Source organism: Galleria mellonella, unplaced genomic scaffold (assembly GCF_026898425.1).
Source record: "Galleria mellonella isolate WM207_F2 unplaced genomic scaffold, CSIRO_AGI_GalMel_v1 utg44, whole genome shotgun sequence".
Classification (NCBI taxonomy): Eukaryota; Metazoa; Arthropoda; class Insecta; order Lepidoptera; family Pyralidae; genus Galleria; species Galleria mellonella.
In genome coordinates this window covers 2,200,790-2,222,809 of record NW_026442100.1, presented here as the reverse complement: position 1 = coordinate 2,222,809, position 22,020 = coordinate 2,200,790, and the positions used below count along the sequence as shown (strand labels likewise).

Sequence of the window (22,020 nt, the reverse complement as noted above, 5' to 3'; positions counted from 1 at the left end):
TGTATTAATAATCTATTATTGTACCTATACAATAACTGGAATTTAATTGACTTACTATAGGTTATCACTCATAAATGTAACTCATTAACAATGGGGCCATTAATCCCCATTACTAAAAATCCCTCCCGTTCCCTCCGCTCCTTCGTAGCGAGTGGGGGTAGACAGTGATGGATTCGTTTCTCATTTGTTTAGGAGGGCTGGATAGTAATATTATAGCTAGCTAGTTGTAGGGCAATCGTATTATTTTTTCTCATACAAACCATAATATACGATACGACCCACCGAGAATTAGGTGGCTATAATATAATTCTATTATAAATTTAGTTTACCCTGAACTTTATTATAACAATTTTGCTTTAATACCAAATTTCCTATCTAATATAAAAAAATCGCTAACCGAAATTAATGGGTTCGCAAAATCGGGAGCAAGTTTACCTGGTACGGCTTCACAAAGTACAGATTAAAACTGCTCTAATGTTACGGAATTAATTTGAAACAGTTTGTAAAATACTCTGGGGATGATTAAATAGATTTTTAGTTAATTGCTCTACCAATAAATCTTTGAAGATTTATTCGAAATACGAAAATGCGTGCATCGTTGAAAAACAGCATTTACAGTTACTATTATAATATATTATAATATTATATCGCCATGTGGTCACAGCATAGAATAGGCCACCCCTTCCTTTCCCGTGGGTGTTGTAAGCCGACTAAGGGAGGACGAAGGATGGGCAGCAGCGTCCCTCTTAAAACATCTCTTAAAGACTAACTGCGATTGACAAACCGCCTGTCAAGCGTGGCAACTACTGGAAATACTCCATTTATGGGGAAGGCTTATGTTCAGCAGTGAATAGTTAACGGCTGAAATAATAATAAATTTAAATATTTACGGTATTATCCACTACTTGTAATCTTTATTTGCGGAAATTAGGACAAAAAATGTATTATTAGGATAAAAAGTGTATGTGATAATTTAAAATATTTAAATATGTTTATTTTTTTTAAATACATATGTTTATTTTTTATGCATTCCAAGTGAATGGCAAATAAGGTAACGGTTCTTTTGGGAAAAAGTGATAACCTATATACATGTATAGTATCATGATACTATTTATGCATCGCCATTCCTGAGAACTAACATGTTATACTGTCGTACGCTGTAGATTTACTACCATATTCTACTTTTTACACTGAAGCATAACCATGCATAGCACCGCTACTTTACGGCAGAAACATGAGTGGATTAATGCTATGCAAACGACTATTTATAAAGTCGGGATGACTTTATAAAAAGGTAAATTGTTATTAGATTGATTTTCTATTAATTTAGTCCAGATTGACGTCAGTGTTTTTTAATCTCAATTTATTGAGTTTTCCTTTTTTTTTCTTATCAAAGAAGTATGTATATAATCTTAGATTATATAGATAGAGCCTCGAGCCTCAAAAACGGGTTAACTTTTTGTTAGCTAATTGTCAAATTAGCTGTCTCGTTTTTTTTATTAATATTCTATATACTTACGCATATAATGTGTCTTGACATATTATTCAATAAAAAAATTAATATTTATGTATTAAAAAGATGAAGAAATTATAATACAAAAAACTACTTATCACGCAAAATTGTATGAAAAAGTTGACACGTTTTTCTCGAAGCATTTGTGTGGACACTCTGTCTGTATAATCTTAGTATAAATAATAAATAATAACTTTATTTTTATTTAGATTTATTTCAAAAGAAATTCACAAAAATGTAAATAAATGAATAATCGAGCCGACCATAAGATAGTCTGCTATTATCGATGAAAAATCGATTAATAATTGATTGAACGTTTCGATTTGTTATTCATTTCATTTAACCTTTTCTACGACAAATTCAACGCAACTTGATTACTTCTTTACTAAGTCCTTGCACTCTATGTATTATCATTCTTCAATTTCCTTGATTAATTATGTATACCAAGCAAGTCTATTCTAAAATGGTAATCTCACTGCCAAATGTCAAACGCATAAAGCTAATTTAACTTAGTTAATTGACAGATATAAGCGGTGTTTATGTTTTGAAAGCAGTTTATAATACTGTAAGTCATTTTAAGTAGAGTCTCCTGTGAATCTCGTAAGCTCCACTGGGATGAGTTGGTTAAATCTCGAACAACGTTGAAGTATATTATTATGTTAATAGGCCTTTTAAAGATACTGCATTTGCATTTTTGTACTGGCAATACTTATACCAGTAGAAAATGACTATCTAAAATTATTCTAATGGTAAATATGTAGCAAAAAAATTAACTTTTTTTTTTCAAAATTAAGAAAGAGGAGATGCCCTATTCATATATATTTTGTCTGTGTGTAAATATTCGATATATTTGCCAATTGTATTTTGAATTTACTTGGTAGATTTTTTTAATATAAGTAGTTTAGTAAGGATGTAAAACTGAGCTTGTTTGTTACTTCTTATCACATTAATAGCTTAATCAATCATCACAAAATTTAAATTACACGCACTACCAGAGGGAGACTTTGTACAAAAGTCGATTGCTTGGGTACCTCTGTCCCATTCGTGTTTCAACCATAAAGCAGTTGTGTTTGCATGGCTGTGTTTCGGTTTGAAGAGTGGGATATGGCGTGAATTTTCTGGGTACGGAGGAATAACATCCGAGTCCTCAGAAATGACAACACATGGACTCCCATGGCGAAATCATGGGCGAAACAGTATACTCTGTTTTGTCCATGGCACTGTTCATGTCTATAGGCGACGGTTACCACTTTCCATCAGGTGGGCCGTCAGCTTGTTTGCCATTCTAAGTTGTATAAAAAAAAAACTATTTGGGAAGGAGAAGGATATAGGCTACTATTAAACTGTGCCAATGCCGGTCAAATATTTTGATCACATGGACGAAGTCACGGGTAAAAGTAAATTAGTAAGGATTAAATTCTTTCAACACTAGTAAGAATTCAATAAGATAGATAATTTATGTGCATTATTTACAGCACACAAATAACAATAAAAACATACACATAATACAGACACAGTAAAAAGTGATAAAAAAAATTAAAAACTAAAAAAAAAACAAAATATATAAAACAAGAATTTCCTTCTTTCATGCGTGTGCCGTAGTAACACAAATAAATAACCATGTGGGTCCTGGCATAGAATAGGCCACTCCTTGCTTTCCCGTAGGTGTCGTAAGAGGTGACTAAGGAAAATTACGGTCGAGGGATGAGCAGCAGCGGAAAACAAAAAAAAATAACCAAAACGCAAACTGTGGTCGGCAGTGAATAGTTAATGTCTGATACAACAATGTAAAATAAATTTCAATGGTTTATAAAATCTTCATGATAGATTGCTGAAGTTATGAGTGAATCCCCATAAATACCGGATTTTATTCTGAGTGTAGCTTCGATTTTCTGTATCCACCCTCTGCTGCCTAATAAACAATGGTAAACGATTCCCATAATTTATGTGGAACACGTATTGCCAGAGACGGGCAGAACTGCCGATTGTCCAAAGTAATCACAACGTTAAATGACGTGTACATAAGTATTTTTCTTTTATTATCCAACCGTCGAAAAAAGTAGGGATAATGTTTCCAAGAAAGCAGTTTTCAAATTTAACATTCGTATTTTTTAGCTTTTAATTTGAAGTTTTCTTTTTTTGTGTTTTATTTATTTAATAATAATAATTTCATAGATGACGTAGGAAGATAGGTGTATCACTATTGTTTTTCCTAGATTTGTTATAATACGTGTTTAGAAAATAGAGCACCATATAAAATATATTTCGTTTTTTTTTTAATAAAACACAACATCAAGATATTTAGAGAGTTGACTTGTTGTAAAAATTATATGGATCGATTGCCATCTAGAGCAAAGAAATAAATTGATATAGCCATCTGAATATTTACCATATAACGTTATTGTGATAGATATTTAATAAGACGGAAGTATTCATAGTATTTTTACCAAATTTAGGACAAGGCCGTTATTGCGAATCGATATGCATTCAGTGAAATCGTTAACACGTACTCACCATGATTCGTCATGTAAGTGCTGCTCGCCATAAAACCCTGGCATTTGGGCCAGTTAGTAAAGCTGGCACGTTACACAATCTGAAAATAAAAAAAAAGTAATGTAGTTATTGCGTGCATTTTATTGACACGCGCTGAAAGCGCTTTATAGTCGATGTTTTTATTATATTTTACAATAGTTATAATTCAGTACCGTGTCATCACGGCATAGAATGGGCCACCCCTTCCTTTCCGATTATGATTGCGACTAAGGGAACTCAGTGATCGAAGAATGGGCAACAGCGTTCCTCTTAAAATATCACCAAAGGCAAATAGTGGTTGCCAACCCACCTGCCAAGCGTGGCAACTACTGGTAACCGCCCCCCCCTCCCAATAGGTGGAAGCCTATGTTCAATAGTGGACAGTTAACGACTGCTATGATGATGATAATGATGATCTTTATAATTTTAAATACTATTTTTTTTTTTTATGCAACTTAGAATGGTAAACAAGCTGACGACCCACCTCATGTAAAGTGAAAGAAAGTACGTAACATGGACAAAACAGAGTATACTGTTTCGTCCATGATACTCCCCATGCATTGCTATTCCTGAGGATTCAGGTGTTGTTCCTCTGTACCCTGTACATTCACTGCTTTATCCCACCCTTCAAACCTTCAAACTTCAAACATAAGTGTTTCACAGTAGAGACAAGAATGTGCATGCTTACTTTAGCATTTTTTCAAAATATGTTTCTTTCGTAATCGAAATTAGAAATAATACTTGAATACTTTTTTGGTTATGGAAATTATAATTGTAAATTATTCACGTGTATGTTTGTCCACTAAAACTGTACGCATAACATCAGAAGGCGAGGTTAAACTGCCACCACCAAGGTTAACGACAGTTCTATGGTTCTACCATAGAAAAAATATGTAATAGGCATGATTCTTTTATCAGTGGTCTTAAGAGATATCCACCTATTTATCTTGTTAAGTAATTATACACGGATATAATATAGTTTTTCATATAACTGGCACACGTATGAAAGATAAAAATGTTACTTGTTTTTTATATGTTGTTTTTTTTTGTATATGCATTCTTTTACTTCTTTTTCCTGTATACGTAACAGACGTTATTTGTGTTCTGTAAGTAATGCAAATAAATTATATATCTCGGTATCACATTGGCTTAGAACTCTTCCTTAAGCAGTCTATGGAGAAATTCTATGTTCAGCCGTAGGTAAGCGCTATGGTGATGATGATGACGATCTAATTTATTTAAATAGATCTTATTGAAAAGGTAATAATGTTTTGTTGAAATTATTACAGATAGTCTGAATGAAACCGACATTTAATCAATTAATGACTGGGGGGAAAGGGATTGTTAGTAATGGAGACTGAGAATCCTATTGCTAGCAATATACCTAACCAGATCGACCTTCTCGCGATTCTCCCTGGAAAATATCATGGTTAATTCCTGATGAATTCATCATGATGAGCTAACTGTACCTGCTTGTGTGCCTGTTTTTATTCTCATCGATCACCCTTCACTGGTGCTCCACCAGCGTATCTTGTTAGCGCAGGCGGGGTTACCATACCATTTTCACCCATCAAAAAAAATCTATTTATGGCTTTTGGATTTGGACTATTATTGAATATCAGCAAATTGTCTTCTAGTGATGTCATTAGTTGTTTGTTTATATTTCCATTAAGTTGTATATAAATAGAAATTTACCAGAGGGAGACTTTGTACAAAAGTCGATTGCTTGGGTACCTCTGTCCCATTCGTGTTTCAACCGTGAAGCAACTGTGTTTGCATGGCTGTGTTTCGGTTGGAAGGGTGGGATATGGCGTGAATTTACTGGGTACAGAGGATTAACACCTGAGTCCTCAGGAATGGCAACGCATGTGGGGTATCATGGGCAAAACAGTAAACTCTGTTATGTTCATGGTACTGCTCATGTCTATAGGCGACAGTTACCACTTTCAGGTGGGTCGTCAGCTTGTTTGCCATTCTAAGTTGTATAAAAAAAAATTGTAAAGACTTTTAATATACCTAACAGTTGATTAAATCAGTTGAAATAGCGGGAGCAGTAACAAACATACGTATTACATTTTAAACAAATTGTAATGTAATTTTGTGTACAATATTATATAAGAAATAAAGAACAAAGCATCTGTCCTTTACAATGGAAGACCAATTGAATGAAATTAATTTCTGGAAGTATCTCTTCAACAACCTCTTTAGTTAATGGACTGCGAAAACTCTTACGGAACATTTTTTTTTACGTGATTGAAATTTAAATGAGAATGGATAATGTAAATTATTAATTACGGTATATATATATTTTTTTAAATTAGCTAAAGATCGTTAGGGGAAAATAAAATGCTATCATCTTTTCTAATATTTCAGTTTCAGAGTTCACTGTTGAACGTAATCCTCCTCTATAGATCGGTAAGCCGTATCCGTCGGGGAGAAGAGATAATTAATAATGGGGTTTAACAATTTATTTAATAATATACACTGTTAAGTCGATCTCAACGCTGGAAACCATTTGGAAGGTTTCTGGTTTTGTCACGGTGCATGGACCAAATGACTTGACTTCATATCGCCCTTGAATTACTAATTAACACACCATGAATCAACCCGCTTGCCAAACGTGGCAACTACTGGCAAAACTTTCCTTATGGAGGAAACCTAAGTTCAGCAGTGGACAGTTAACGGCTGATGTTGCAGTACTCCATGTTCCCATTACTACGGATTCTCGTCACCAAAATTCAATAGTGAGGGCTAGATTTCATAAATATATCGAAAAATTAAAAAAAAAAACTCATCTATCATCACTCACTGCTCTCTTTTATGGATGATAATGGAATAGTTACCCCGCCTACGCTACGATGGTTTCCAGGGGGAACCGCGTGGAGGTCGACCTGATAGGGTATATTGTTAGTAATGGGGCTGTTATTAACAATACCTTTCCCCCCCAAACTCATTACTATCTCATCGATATATACGAGTATATAGCAAAAGCTTATAACAAATCGTCTTTAGCGTTGGCAGTTAATGTTTAAGAGACATCAATCTCGTTTTGTTGTGACATCGATTGATTTTTTTTATTTACGTCACGTAATCAAGCACATATATGAAATTGAAACATCTGTGAATATCAAAGTACATTATCCGAGCTAATGGAGTGTATTCGAGTAAAAAATTCAATTTAAATTACGTATTCCTTCGTTTTTCTCATATTTTTCTATAGATACAATTAAATTATAAAGACACGACCGACTGATTCTTTCCCGTTCGCTGGCCGAGTATTCAAAAATTTCAGTTTGGCAAGTTTTATAACATTATAAGTGATTACTTAAGCAATTTTTTTTCTTAGAAGCATTAACTTTAAATTGACCTCCATAATGGGGTTAATTTAGACAGCTAATGATAGTGTAATTATGTAACCCTTTTTAAGGGATCGAGAACATAAACTTGATTTTTTTTATACAACTTAGAATGGCAAACAAGCTGACGGCCCACCTGATGGAAAGTAGTAACCGTCGCCTATAGACATGAGTAGTACCATGGACATAACAAAGTATACTGTTTCGCCCATGATACCCACCATGCGTTGCCATTCCTGAGGACTCAGGTGTTATTCCTCTGTACCCTGTAAATTCAGGCCATATCCCACCCTTCAAACCGAAACACAGCCATGCAAACACAACTGCTTCACGGTAGAAACACGAATGGGACAGAGGTACCTAAGCAATCGACTTTTGTACAAAGTCTCCCTCTGGTCTTGATTCTGGTTTATAAAAAAAGTATATAAGACATCTAAGTCTATAAAGAATACTATAATAATATACTTAGTTATAAAGAAGAAAGACTTTTAAAGCTTGTTCATATATGTATACTAATAATATTAGTTCATTATAAATTTCTAATTAGCTTTCGTCTTAGAACCTTACAACATTAAATTCTTAAAATTAGAAAAAAGAACAAGCAAGAGTTATCTTTGCTTCAAGAATAACTTAAAATTGATACAAAAATTTTTAGTGAGATGTGAACTCATATATATATATATATATATATATATATATATATATATTGAGTTATTGCTCGCTAGAATATAGTTCACAATATCTTTTTTTTTACAACACAGGGGGCAATTGAGCATGCGGCTTACCTGATGGTAAGTGACTACCGCCGCCCATGATCACCCGCAACACTAGAGGCATCACAGGTGTGTTAACGGCCTTTTAAAAAGGAATGTGCTCTTTTTTTGAAGGTTATGATGTCGTATCGGTTCGGAAGTACTGATGCTGGAAGTTGATTCCAAATAGTGGTTGTGTGTGAAAGAAAGTTTTTTAATTTTTTTTTTATTACAATACAGGGGGCAAACGAGCATGCGATTCACCTGATGGTAAGTGACTACAGCCGCCCATGATCAACCGCAACACTAGAGGCATCGCAGGTGTGTTAACGGCCTTTTAAAAAGGAATGTGCTCTTTCCTAATTATTATTATTAATAATTTTCTTTATTTAATAAAGACATGTAAAAGTAACATAAACTTCTCATTACTACGTGAAATAATATCATTCATGAAGACCTCTATTATACAGGTTTATCAGGGATGAAAGGCTATTAAGGCAGAGATGTTCTTGGATTTACGGGATCAACCTGCTAAGGATATATCAGGGATACATGTATGAAATATCTACTTTAAGACTGTCATATGTGGGGGGGAGGGATGGGATTATTAGTAATGGAGATTGAGAATCCCATTGCTAGCAATATACCCAACCAGGTCGACCTCCTCGCGGTTCTCCCTGGAAACTATCATGGTTAATTTCTGATGAATTTATTATGATGGGCTAACTGGTCTGTTTTCATTCTCATCTATCACCCTTCACTGGTGCTCCGCCAGCGTATCTCGTTAGCGCAGGCGAGGTTACCATACCATTTTCATTCATCAAAAACAAAAACTATTCTATGTTATGTAAATAATTTAATGTTACAAATGAGGTATGTATAATGTAACAAATCCCCCGCGTAGAAATTACTAGTCTCCAATTCACTAGTATCTCTTTTGTTAATAAAAAAGATTAACTAAATAAAATGCACCGATCCATAATCAATCCATAATCCAATAAGATTTTTCATAGACACATTATATTTAAAATAATTATTATTAAAAAGCAAAATCGCATCTACAAGTGGAATTTACTCCACGACAAGCAGGATTTTGTTTCGCAACGAAAGAATAGAAGTTATCACAGGATATATATATATATATATATATATATATATATATATATATATATACGTACGTAGATAACTACCTGTCTTGATACCAAAGTCCCTTGTGTGTTATTCAGAGAGAACCGACCGCCAAGAGCCCCCGCAGCAACCTCATCAATAATGCATTCAATGTTTCTGACTTTATGTCAATGAAAATTTCGAAGAAACTCCACTTTGTGCGCTACTTTTCAATGAATGCAAATCACGGAGCGATAATATAAACCTTAAGAGGTTTTTTGACTTTTATTATTTGAATTTTCTCTAATGGTGTTAATTAATTTATATATTAAAATTTATATAAATTTCCATAAATATTTACATAGTTTGGTAAGTATAAAATAAGTAGGTAGTTATCTATGTAAGCAAAGTTGTGAAAAGTTCAGTTAAAGCACGTGCTTAAATCGTAATAACTATGTAAGTAATAAAATAAAATTAATCCCTTAACCTTACATAATAAATTATCCAAGTAGGTAATTGGACTAAATACTTATATAATTCATTATGTCTTTAAGAAATTTCATGTAGGCACAATACAAATATTGTGAGAGTTGTGTACTTTACGCAATAATGTATTATATTGTATAATAAGTTGTTGATATTAAGTTAACGAGAAATTACAACTCAATTAACTCATGACATGTGTTGCTGCCAAAACTTATTCATTTTTGGCGCCAATCAAAACAAAGTAGTCACTACATTATTATTAAGAGCAGAAACTTCCTTTATACAAAACTAGAAAATTGGTCTATGTAACCAATTAGAAGTACCAATAAAATAAAATAAATTAATATTCATGTTATTGTTCAACTATTTATAACATGACTGTATCAAATATATCGATATTTATAACAAATATATATGTATAACAAAAGATCCAGCTACTTTACAGTTAAACTTTTTAAAATCAATAAACTGGTTGCATAGCTTTCATATATAAACTTTTTTAAACATTAATTATTATCTTTCCTTTTTGTTTTAGGCAAAAGAAATTAATCCATACAGCTTACCAAGAATAGAAAATTTTTACCCTGATATTTATCTTGACATATTTTAATGGTTGTCAATTTCAGATTACATTGATATTGATTAATCTAAGACGGAGAAGGTCAATGTTGATCGAGATGAAATTATTTGAACATAGAATTTTGTACTTTTCGCGAATAGATTTTTTTATACAACTTAGAACGGCAAACAAGCTAATGGCCCACCTGGTGGAAAGTGGTAACCGTCGCCTATAGACATGAGCAGTACCATGAACATAACAAAGTATACTGTTTCGCCTATGATACCCCCCATGCGTTGCCATTCCTGAGGACTCAGGTATTACGTATTTATGTATGATATATATTTTCTGTCGTTACTAGGTTTTGTTATTACTACTGTACTTAACTTTATTTGTAACGTAGATTAATAATTTTTTAATAATTTAATTAACATTAGGCAAAAATGAAGTCAATTACGATCTCACTAAATGTGGATTAAGAAGCGACGGAGTGCAATAATTGGGTCGCGTCGTTACATGCCGGCTGAGTCCAGATCGATTTCTCTGTACGTCCATTCCTGTATGTTGAACATTTTGTTCTATCAGTTGAAAATTTGGAATATACTTCTTTCTATTTTTACTTATATAACGAATAAAAAGAGTTCGCTTGAATATAAATGAAATAAATCTTACCTATCTATTATAAATGCGAAAGTTTGTGAGATGTATAAGTAGAGATTTGTTACTCTTTTATGCAAAAAACTAATAAATGCCTAATTTTAAATAAATTTAATAAATACTATAGGACTAAAGCGTAATAAATTCTTTCTATAAAGAATCATCAAACTCAGCTACTAACTGATGTTATAACGCCAACTTACTTGTATCTGAGTGCTGATGCACAATAACTGGTTGTAATAATAGAATTAGGATATTTTTTTTAATAAATATGTAATCAGAGATATTGTTCACCTGTGTACTAAATTTCATTCAAATCTATACACCTGTTTAAACATTATTAAGTAATAAACTTTTTTACATAATTTTATATTCACATTAGAAAATGAGACTTTTCGAGACTTATACGATTTAGAGAATAATTTTCAAGCGACTTTAAACATTATACAAAGTAATATACTAACACTAGCTTAGATCGTATAGTTTCTGAGGTCTATTTGAGTAGCTACAGCAAACTGCACATCGTGTGTGACCATCGTTAGGTTTATTATTTAGAGATTCATATTTATAGTAATCATTTATTAATACAGTTGTTACTGACTTAATCTAGTGTAAATGGTTATTAATTTTTTTTTTATTTACTTTTAAGTTTATTCTTGATATATTAATCATATTGTGTTTTATTTTTGTAAATTTTATGTATTAATAAATAAATAGAAATATCTGCATTTTGCACTATATTCTTATTTAAAATATGAAATTCTTTAAATAAATAAATATGGCAACTTTCCAACCTCTGTACTTATATTTAGGTAAATTGCGGCCATTTCCATATACCTAGAAAGATTTAGAACTTCCCACTAAGCTAAGAATTATGCAGCACTCGTTTCTCACCCTGACCCGTAAGTTTCAAGGTGATTGAATCGCTGTAAAGATTTTTAGTTCGCGTGTCACAAAGCTAGCGTGGTTGGAGTGCGGGGTTATTGTGACGTCAATTATGAAGATTTGATGGGTGTACTTTAAACTTTATTCATCATATGTATAAAATAGAAATTAGTATGGAGTATATTGTAACATTATGATTTGTGATTTTGAGTATTACCAAAATTATACTGTAAATTTATGATTACAATAGACAGAGAGAAAGAAAAATATTTATTTGGCGCATATTAATAACAATCGCAACTAAAACATATGCAATTATAAACTAAAAAAAGAAAATAAAGAAATAAACTTATTCACCAAAATGTTCACCACTCAGCTAAGAGCCGAAACGCTGAATTCCTATGTAACCACTGGCACTGGTTGATGTCATTTTTTTATGAAGATTCAGAAACTCAGTAGTAAAAGGCAAAGAAAGCCGGAAAATCTGAAATTTTCCATCAATTCGTAGCAATTGAAAGGATTAAATAGATTTTTTTTTGGGAAAAAGAGAGAACTACATGCTAATGGCGTTTATACTCCTCACATCTCTTGCTTCATTCATTTTCATAACTCCTCTTCTGCTTGCACACCAGTTTTGGAAGCTCTCTGTCTTCTTCCTCAGCATCACAACATAACTAAAATTATGTACCTATGTATTGATTATATACTTTTAATTTTATTTTTATATATAAAACATATTAGTAATTTTATATATCTTTTATCATTTCCTATACATTCCTATATTTTCTTAATATTTAAAGGCTCGTGTCATGATGTTTGATCACGCTAATTTTGAACCGACTTTAAAAAGATGGTTCTAAATTCGATTGAATTTTTTTATGTTAGTTAACTTCGTCACTTGTAGACCAATTTGGAAAATTCTACTTTTATCTGAAAAGGATATACTTTTAGATTGATTCTAAGGATTTTTTTCAAAATCGATTTATTGGTTCAGTTTTTAAATCAAAATAATTGGTTTTGCCATGATTAAAGTAAATTTTTTTGTAAACACAACACAATATTATTGCAATAGCTGAACTGATTTCGATAAAATTTTGAAAATGTGTAATATGTAGCTATAACTCTCAAGATAGAAAAGTTTTATCTCGATAAGTGACTCGCATTATATTGGTGTGGATAGGCAGCAAAACAACATTTGCTGAGTCAGCTAGTGTTAATATATAAAAATCCCGTGTCACGGTGTTCGTTCACGCTAATCTCCGAAATGGCTTAACCGATTTTAAGGAAATTTTATAAACGTATATTGCTTGTTTCATCTTCAGAGACTGAATAGTTTTATCTTGATAAGAAAAATATATATCTACGGTAGGTGGCAGTGGGTAATGTAATGTTAGCCGGGGGAAAGATTGTTAATAATGAGGAGGTTAATCCCCATTGCTATCAATATACCCTATCAGGTCGACCTCCACGCGGTTCCCCCAGGAAACAATCGTGACTAATTTATCGTCGAATTCGACATTATGGGCTAATTGACCTGCTTTCATCTGCACCTATCATCCCTCACTGGTGCCCCGCCAGCGTAAATCAATAGCGCAGGCGGGGTTACCATTCCATTATTCCATTAAAAAAAAAGTAATGTTAGCCGGGACAACTTTATATATTATCATTTTTGTTAAAATATTTGGAAGCTTGTATATTAAATGTATGAACAGATTTGAATTAACTTTGGTATACTGATAGGTTATATATTTAATAGCTATATTAAAACATAGAATATTTTATATATCGATTTACGCGAACAAAGTTGCAGGAAACTGTTAATTTATAATATTAGCAAAATAAATATACCTACTGCATAATATAATTACTTCAATTTTTATAGCATACAAAATAAAGATCGAAAAATAAGTACAACACGTTCCAGGCCCAAATTAAAATATAGTTCGTTGGTGAATTCGTGAGCACGTTATTTCCTTGTAAATAAATAAACTCCCTTTCAACGGACGCCGTCGCTGTTCCCGGGGGAATAGCACGTGTCCCACTATCGAAGTCGTGTTTCCGACCAATTTGTGTCATCGGCGTGTACAAGTAGCTTTACTCCAACGACTGTCGCCTAAATCGTTCGGAAAATACCATAGATCGTATAAAATGTACGATATATTTTTATTTACGTCAAGAATAACATGAGCTTTAATGTATTGGAAATAGAAGATATTGTTTTCTTTATTTTTTTTTTATAGATATTTTAATTTGATATTTTATTTTTAAAGATATTTTATTTCTATGATATTTTAGTTTGGGGTAGGCAGAGATAATGAGACAAATGCTTATGTGTCTTACACCACTTGCATGTATTTTTGGATCGTACCTTCCATATTTTAGTTTTCCAGTATTTCAAAATATATCTACTTAAAAATATCTATGTAATAAAAGTTAACAGAAAAAGTTTAAATAAGAACAATTTTTATTATGTTATTATAAATGTGAAAGTCAGTTTATTTGTTTGTTATCTGATACTATCCCGGCAGCCATTAGTCAATTGTAGATAGTCCTATAAGATATAGCTTTTATTTTGTTTCCTTCACAATCTTTTATATGTAAATTAATGAATCCAATCTACAATTCGTATTTCATTAATTATTTAAGAGTCACGCCTTTGTCGGCGAAACATAAGTACTGTACATTACATACTAGCTTTTAGCTGCGACTTCATTCGTGTGACCGGGATATTTTACATCACCCATATAATATCTGTATATTAAATTTCATAGTGATCGATTAAACTGTTATAAGGTAACAAACAAACTCACTTTCACATTTATTTCGCCTATTTTTTTCTGTGTATATTATTATATGCGTTATCTTTTATCTCTGAACCGATTTAATTTAATTTTATAATCTATAGGGTTTATCTGTGTTGATACTCGAATATTTTTTTATACTTAGAATGGCAAACAAGCTGACGGCCCACCTGATGGAAAGTGGTAACCGTCGCCTATAGACATGAGCAGTAGTATGGACATAACAGAGTATACTGTTTCGCCCATGATACCCCCATGCGTTGCCATTCCTGAGGACTCAGGTGTTATTCCTCTGTACCCAGTAAATTCACGCTATATCCCACCTTTCAAACCGAAACACAGCCATGCAAATACAACTGCTTCACGGTTGAAACACGAATGGGACAGAGGTATCCAAGCAATCGACTTTTGTACAAAGTCTCCCTCTGGTAAATAATTTTGTTACGACTGTACCGTTACGAATGTACTAATTGTCTGTTCCTAAGTAAAAAATAATTAAAAAAAAGCAAGTGAAGACTTTACTCTGCAAAATAAAAACCGGCGACTAACATAGCCGAGTACATTTTTGCTAGCTACAATCCGGCCACTACCGTATTGAGTTACCGTCAGATGGCGCTACCAAAATGTTTGTAGCAATTATTATTAAAAGCTAGCAGTACCTAAAAGCGTTGTTATAAATTTAATGAAATTTATAAAGTACTTTTATCGCGACCTACTTTTTATGCTTGACGTTATAGGAATGATTTTTATTTAATTGTACTAAAGACGGGACATTATTGTGACGGTGTGAGATAAGCTATACTTAAGTTCTAAATTTGAATTTTACCGATATTCTTCATTCTTTTATTATTTTTACTAAATAATACTAGACATAATTTAATACACAACGAAATCTGATCACAAACTAGGCAGAGTTTGAACAATGTTTAGTGAAGAATTCATAATACATAGTGTATATACATACCATAAAATTAATAAATATGTTTACCAGTTTGCAACAGTCAATTTTATATATTTTATATATTTTTAAATTGCAAAAGATGCTTTTTTTAATTATACAGCACTATCATACCTACTTGTACAACAATTAGTCCATTACCTTAAGGTTGTCTTGAAAAGATTGCTCTCAGCAATAAGACCGCCTTACTGTACTTATACAATTGTATCGTTGTGTTTGTAAATTGTCTTGTTTATTTCCTATATTGTATAATACAAATAAAGTATACTCATTCATTCATTCATTCAAGAGGTATCTTTGACCAACCTATAAAATCTGGATAAATCTGGATAGATCTGGATATAAATCTTGATATCCTATCAAGCATTCATATTTTTGTAAGTAATAATAAATAACATACCGATCAGGTAGTGAAAAGAAATTGAAATATTTAGTCGAAATCAAATCCCTCAAGGGCTTTGTTAATCAACCGATCGATTCCGCAGACCTCCGAAGGTGGGCCATTCAAATCCGTCGGTACGAGAATGAATCGAGTCGGCGCGCTTTGAATACAAGCTATTGAACTTCTAAATGAAACTTCCTTATGTGCCAGTTGCAATTTAGCCTATTTTTAACGGCCTTCAAAAAGAAGGTTCGATATTTCATCGTATTTTGTATGTTATGCTTAAATTAAAAAAAAATACTGTAATGTGTTTCGGTTTGAAGGGTGGGATATGGCGTGAATTTACTAGATACGGAGGAATAACACCTGAGTCCTCAGGAATGGCAACGCATGGGGGTATCACGGGTGAAACAGTATACTCTGTTATGTCCATGGTACTGCTCATGTCTATAGGCGACGGTTACCACTTTCGATCAGGTGGGCCGTCAGCTTGTTCGCCATTCTAAGTTGAATAAAAAAAAAGGCATAACAGAGTATATTTCGTGGTAATAGTTAATAGTTCGTCGTTTTTAGTGTAATTATTCTTTTTTAATTTTTTGTTTAATGTACATAGTTAACCTAATGGTTAAATCGCTATTAGGTAAATTTTCAAGTAACAATAACTTCTAAAGTCGACAGTAATTTTCCACCGACATTTTAGTTAATATAATATATACACCATAGCATAACAACCTCATTGGATCGTATCAATGGCCATGGTACTCTTTCAAGAAGAAAGTAATAGATCACCGTACTATTTAGGGGCCTTGATAAATGGTTTTAAGTTTTCTTTCCTTTTATTAGTATATTATGTTTTGTTCCTTAGTGACCACTTAAGACTTCTTAAGAATGAAAAAAAAAATGTATTGTATTAAAGTTGGAAGATGAAGCAGTGTATTAAATTGCTATATCACTCAGGTGAATGCATCTACCTATTGCAGGGGGAAAGGGATTCTTATTAATGGAGATCTAATAGTTCCATACCTAGAATTATGCCGAAAAGATATATTGCTAGCAATAAAGCTATTAGGAAGTTGAACTCCATGCGGTTCTCCTTTGGAAACTATCTAATTTAATTCTTGTCGAATTTGTCACGATGGGCTAACTGGTCTGCTTTCACGCCTCATTGGTGCCCCGTAAGCGTAGACCGATAGTGCGGATGGAGTTACAACTCTATTTTTACCCATCTAACAACTACCAATTGTATAGGTAATAGGTAAACAAGGGACAAAAAAGAAAATTGCCTTCAATTTGATTTCGTTCTAAAATTGATTAAGGCCCATATGGAGTTTTATAGGATAAATATGCAAACTCAATCACGCATTATACGAAAGGAATGTCAAATATGTCCTACCCTTTTTTATGACATGAAAGTCAGATAAAAAGATATCATTTATTATATTACGCCATATAATAGGTCAGTTCATTAAAAATGTATTCAGTTTGACAAGGATCATCACAAACGACATACCTATCTCTTTTATATCGCAGCCTACGCCATACAGTAGATATAAGTATAAAAAACAAATGGTAGCGAGTGTTGGGTAGGTATGTAAGAAAGAGGTTGAATGTGGAAAAATAGGGTATATTGATAGATTTATTAAGAAAATATATATAATGAATTCGAGTTGTTTTTCTGAATATATTCTGGGTTTATTCTCTATAGTGTTAAAAACTTCGCGAACACTTCGCAAACGATATGTATATATATATATATATATATATATATATATATATATATATATATATATATATATATATATATATATATATATATATATATATATATATATATATATATATATGCATATAAGGGGGATATTATTATGCAGTACGGTTACTTTTTAATCGCTTCGCTAGATGGTTAAATGTTTTTTTATTATTTTGTTATTACAAGATGGATTTACTCTAGATCTATCTTACCTTACTTCTCTTAAACAGTACAAGTACAATAAAGTAGTAAAAGACAGTACTTTGTAATTTATAATAGTAATGTTTGTTAAATAAATAAATCAGTCCTAAAACGATGCCAACGTTCACTCGTTAATAATTATTTTATGGGATAATGATAGAATGGTAAATTCGCCTGCATTATCGGTATACACTGGCGGGGCCATTATCGGTATACCAGTGAGAGATGACAGATGCGGATAAAAGCAGGTTTGTCAGCCTATTGTTACAAATTCAACAAGAATTCATCATGATGATTTCCAAATGGAACCGCGTGGAAGTCGATCTGATAAGGTATGTTACTAATAATAGGGCTGCGACTAACAATCTTTCAGGTAATACAAAACATGTCAAAAATGAAGATTGACAGCAAATTAAAGTGCGATTTTCGACGAGTTACAGAGAACCTTGTAATGCTTTTACTTTCGCGTGACTGTCAGGGTTCCTACTGAAATGAGAAAACTGAATAATAAACTGTAATACAGATAGGAAGTGGGTTCTGCAGCAAATCCTTCGGATTTGGTAGTATTTATGCTTAATACAATACAAAATGGCAGTGACGAAGTAAGATGTATATAATATTACCTAAGTGGGTTTTTTGAAATAAATTTTCTGCCTCAATCTTTCTTGTCTAAGTTATGTCTTCTAAACAATACAAATCGATCGATCGATCGATCGATCGTTTGCGTACTGAAAGATAATTTTTTATAGAGTAAATTTTACCTAAAGGAGATTTTATACAAAAATCGTTTGTCTCATTCATGTTTTTACCGTGAAGCAATTGTGTTTGCGTGGCTAAGTTTCGATTTGAAGGGTGGAGGGTATCATGAGCTAATTAGTATACTCTGTTACGTCTATGGTACTGTTTACGTCTATAGGCGACGGTTGCCACTTTCCATCAGGGCCGTTAGCTTGTTTACCATTGTAAATTGCTTAAATAAATAAATAAAAATAAATAAATTCGGACTAAAAACGAATGTTGTTTTTGTATGTTGAAATATACTATTTAAGTATCACTTTCTTCGTTCGTTTTGAGTTATGATAGCTGTTATCTACCCATTCTCCAAGATAATGGATGTCATTTATAAGATAACATGCTTACTGCTTCAATTTGGTAAAATAGGTCATGTTAATAATATAAAAAAAAAAAGTTATACTCATATATGAGTATTTATTAACCCATTTCATATTTAAGTAAGTATTCGTAATACTAAAAGTGATATCAAAATAATAATTGGTTATTTCTAATTCTAAGTATTGAGGGGGATCTACTAACATACAGACAAATAAACATTTAAGCTATTGAGAGAGAGAGAAGTAACTAGAGTTTCCATTATTATCAATAGTTCTGTCAATTGTGATCTAAAAACTAAACTACTGAATCGATTTTGATAAAAAAATATTTATTTATTAGTACAAATGTGTGTAGATACATGGCGGACTTAATGCTAAAAGCATTCTCTCCCAGTCAACCATAGGGAAGTGTCAGAATACTCGAATGCGGTACTAGTAATTATTGATATACATACATACTGAAATTACATATATAAACGAATAAATATATATGAATAACAAATATACTTACACATATATGACATATACTATATTATACACGAAATTGAGAATAATATAAAGCACTTACTGCTCGGATAAAGTGAAAAAGTGAGCGTGAACGTTTTTTTTTTGAAAGACAGTTTAGTCGTGAAGAATGTAGGAGAAAAGAGTAAAAATTATATGGGACTATATATATTATTACTATACATATATGTATATCCTTTCAGATAAAATAAGAATTTTCCAAATTGGTTTAGAACTAACAGAGTTATGTGGTAACAAACAAAAAAAAATACAATCGTATTGAGAACCTCCTTCTTTCCGAAGTCGCTGGAAAACTGTAATAGAGTCGTTGTATAAAATGCGTAAATTTATAGACAAATGAAACAATATAGTACGGAACCGTCCAATGGGCAAGTACAACTCGCATTTGTCCTATCATTCTTTCAATTCAGCCAATGATTGATATAACCTTGTGCTGGGTGCAACTGAGCGGTGCGTCACGCCCTCGGCGCAGTCCGTGCACTTTTTAATTGTTAAATTGGTTGTGATTCACGTTGTAGGTTATCTGTAGGGAATATAAAGTACTTAGGTAGGTACTAAATATGTGACTAGCGCGGTAGAGGTCGCGAGGAGATTGTACGTTCTGCGTATACAAGCGGCTTCTAATGATCTACACAGGTGTATGATATGGTTGGATGTAGGTTTTAATGCAGGTCTGCCTACATTGAAGCCTATATCTGACCATAAGTTATTAAGTAAATTTTTCTTCTCTCTCTTTCTCTCTCTCTCTTTCATTTATATATATCATATAATATATCCATCATACTATATGTATGTATAAGATTCCTTTCGTTCTTGTTATTTGATTTTACGGAGAATATCTTTTGATTGTTAAAATAAATCCAATGATATAAAAAAATTGACTAAGGTACGATGGGACTGACGTGCCAAAAAGAACCAAAAATAAAGATAAAAAAAAGAAACGGCTACATTATAAAAGCATTCTGTTTTAAAAAACAATATAAATAGACATCTTCTATTATATGTTATAAATTATTTTATTTATAGTTATTTATAACAAGTGACGATAATTTACAATATCAACAGAACAATATATGCAGACTCGGTGGCAGTTCTTATGAAATCAAATATTTATATTGAGCTCAGATTAAACCTTAGAAGGTTGCGGGGGGGGGGGGTTGTTAGTGATGCGAATTACCAGTCGCATTACGTAGCATATTAAATTTGAGCTCGTTTGACAACAATTTCATCTGATATTAAATATATATTGGTAGTATTTAAACATCAGCAGGAAATATTAAAAACAATAACATACGAGTATTATTTAAAATAATAATAACAAAATGACTTTTTAAGAACATTAAAATAACATCAGAGTTACATAAAAATTAGGGTCCATTCTGCGAAAACTTCACCGAGACGGCGATAGGGACGAAAAGTCGTTATTGCATTAAAATTAGCAAAATTTTGAGGGGACTTAACGACTTAAAGAGGCGGTAAAAATGATTTATTCCATCCTAATTAGCTGTGACGCAACAATGGAACAATAACATTTGATGAAACATTTGAAAAAGAAAAATATTACAATTTTTTTTATACGAGTTATTTATGTCTAATAAAAAAAAAAAAAAAAAACTTCGACATGATTTGGGCATGAATTCATACATCTATACAGAATGCCATCTAAAATAATCTTTGCCAAAACCAAGTAATTTTTTTTTATTAAAATTAGCGTGCTCTTATAATTCTATAAATTTAGTTTTATATATTTTTTTCTTTTTGTTATTCTTATTATTTATTTTTATTCTATTTTATCTGTATGAATATTATAATTGATTATTTTATCACTAGCAATATTTGCCGTGTGGTTCCGGCATAGAATGACCACTACTTTCTGTTTCGTGTTCGTCGTAAGAGGTGACTAAGGGTATTGAACGATTCCCGGATAGCAGTGTCCCTTTTCAAACATCACCAAAGCCTAACTGCGGTTGCCAACTCGCTTGCTAAACATGGTAACTATTGGCAACACCTCCCTAATGAGAGATGTCTGTGTATATAATAATCACTATCAATATTGTACTTTCAGATTCTTGTACATTTTACAAAACACTTAAGCAGTCAGTAATTACAATTCACGAGATAGTTAACGACTGATTGGGTGTCTTTTGGGAAGTTATTCATCACATAACTCTCTATCTATACACATATGATCAAGAGTTTGTATAGATGGTTTTGTTGGTTATGTTTTATGACTATACTAGTGTCTCGCCACGACTTCACACGGATCCATGATCTTGATAACAAAGTCACTTATCTGGACAAAATATTGTATATCTCAAATACAGAGCAAACAAAACTTTTTATTTTTAATTTTTTTCAATTTACAAAGTTTCATTTGAATTGGTGGGGAGATTTTGGAAATTACTGTGAACAAATATCGTGACATAGTTTTTTTATACCACTGA

The 22,020-nt window shown here is 32.2% G+C and overlaps 1 protein-coding gene across 4 annotated transcripts in view; it reads right to left on the bottom strand.

The window, feature by feature from the left end:
• The window catches only part of LOC113518800 (chaoptin), an 81,114-nt gene that overhangs the window by 32,135 nt on the left and 26,959 nt on the right, over nucleotides 1–22,020 (bottom strand). For all 4 annotated transcript variants that reach the window (XM_052898503.1, XM_052898505.1, XM_026903795.3 and 1 more), the window contains exon 2: nucleotides 4,028–4,106. In XM_052898503.1, coding sequence (XP_052754463.1) covers nucleotides 4,028–4,030 — 3 coding nt within the window. In that variant the 5' untranslated portion in view covers nucleotides 4,031–4,106. The remainder of the gene's footprint in view (nucleotides 1–4,027; nucleotides 4,107–22,020) is intronic.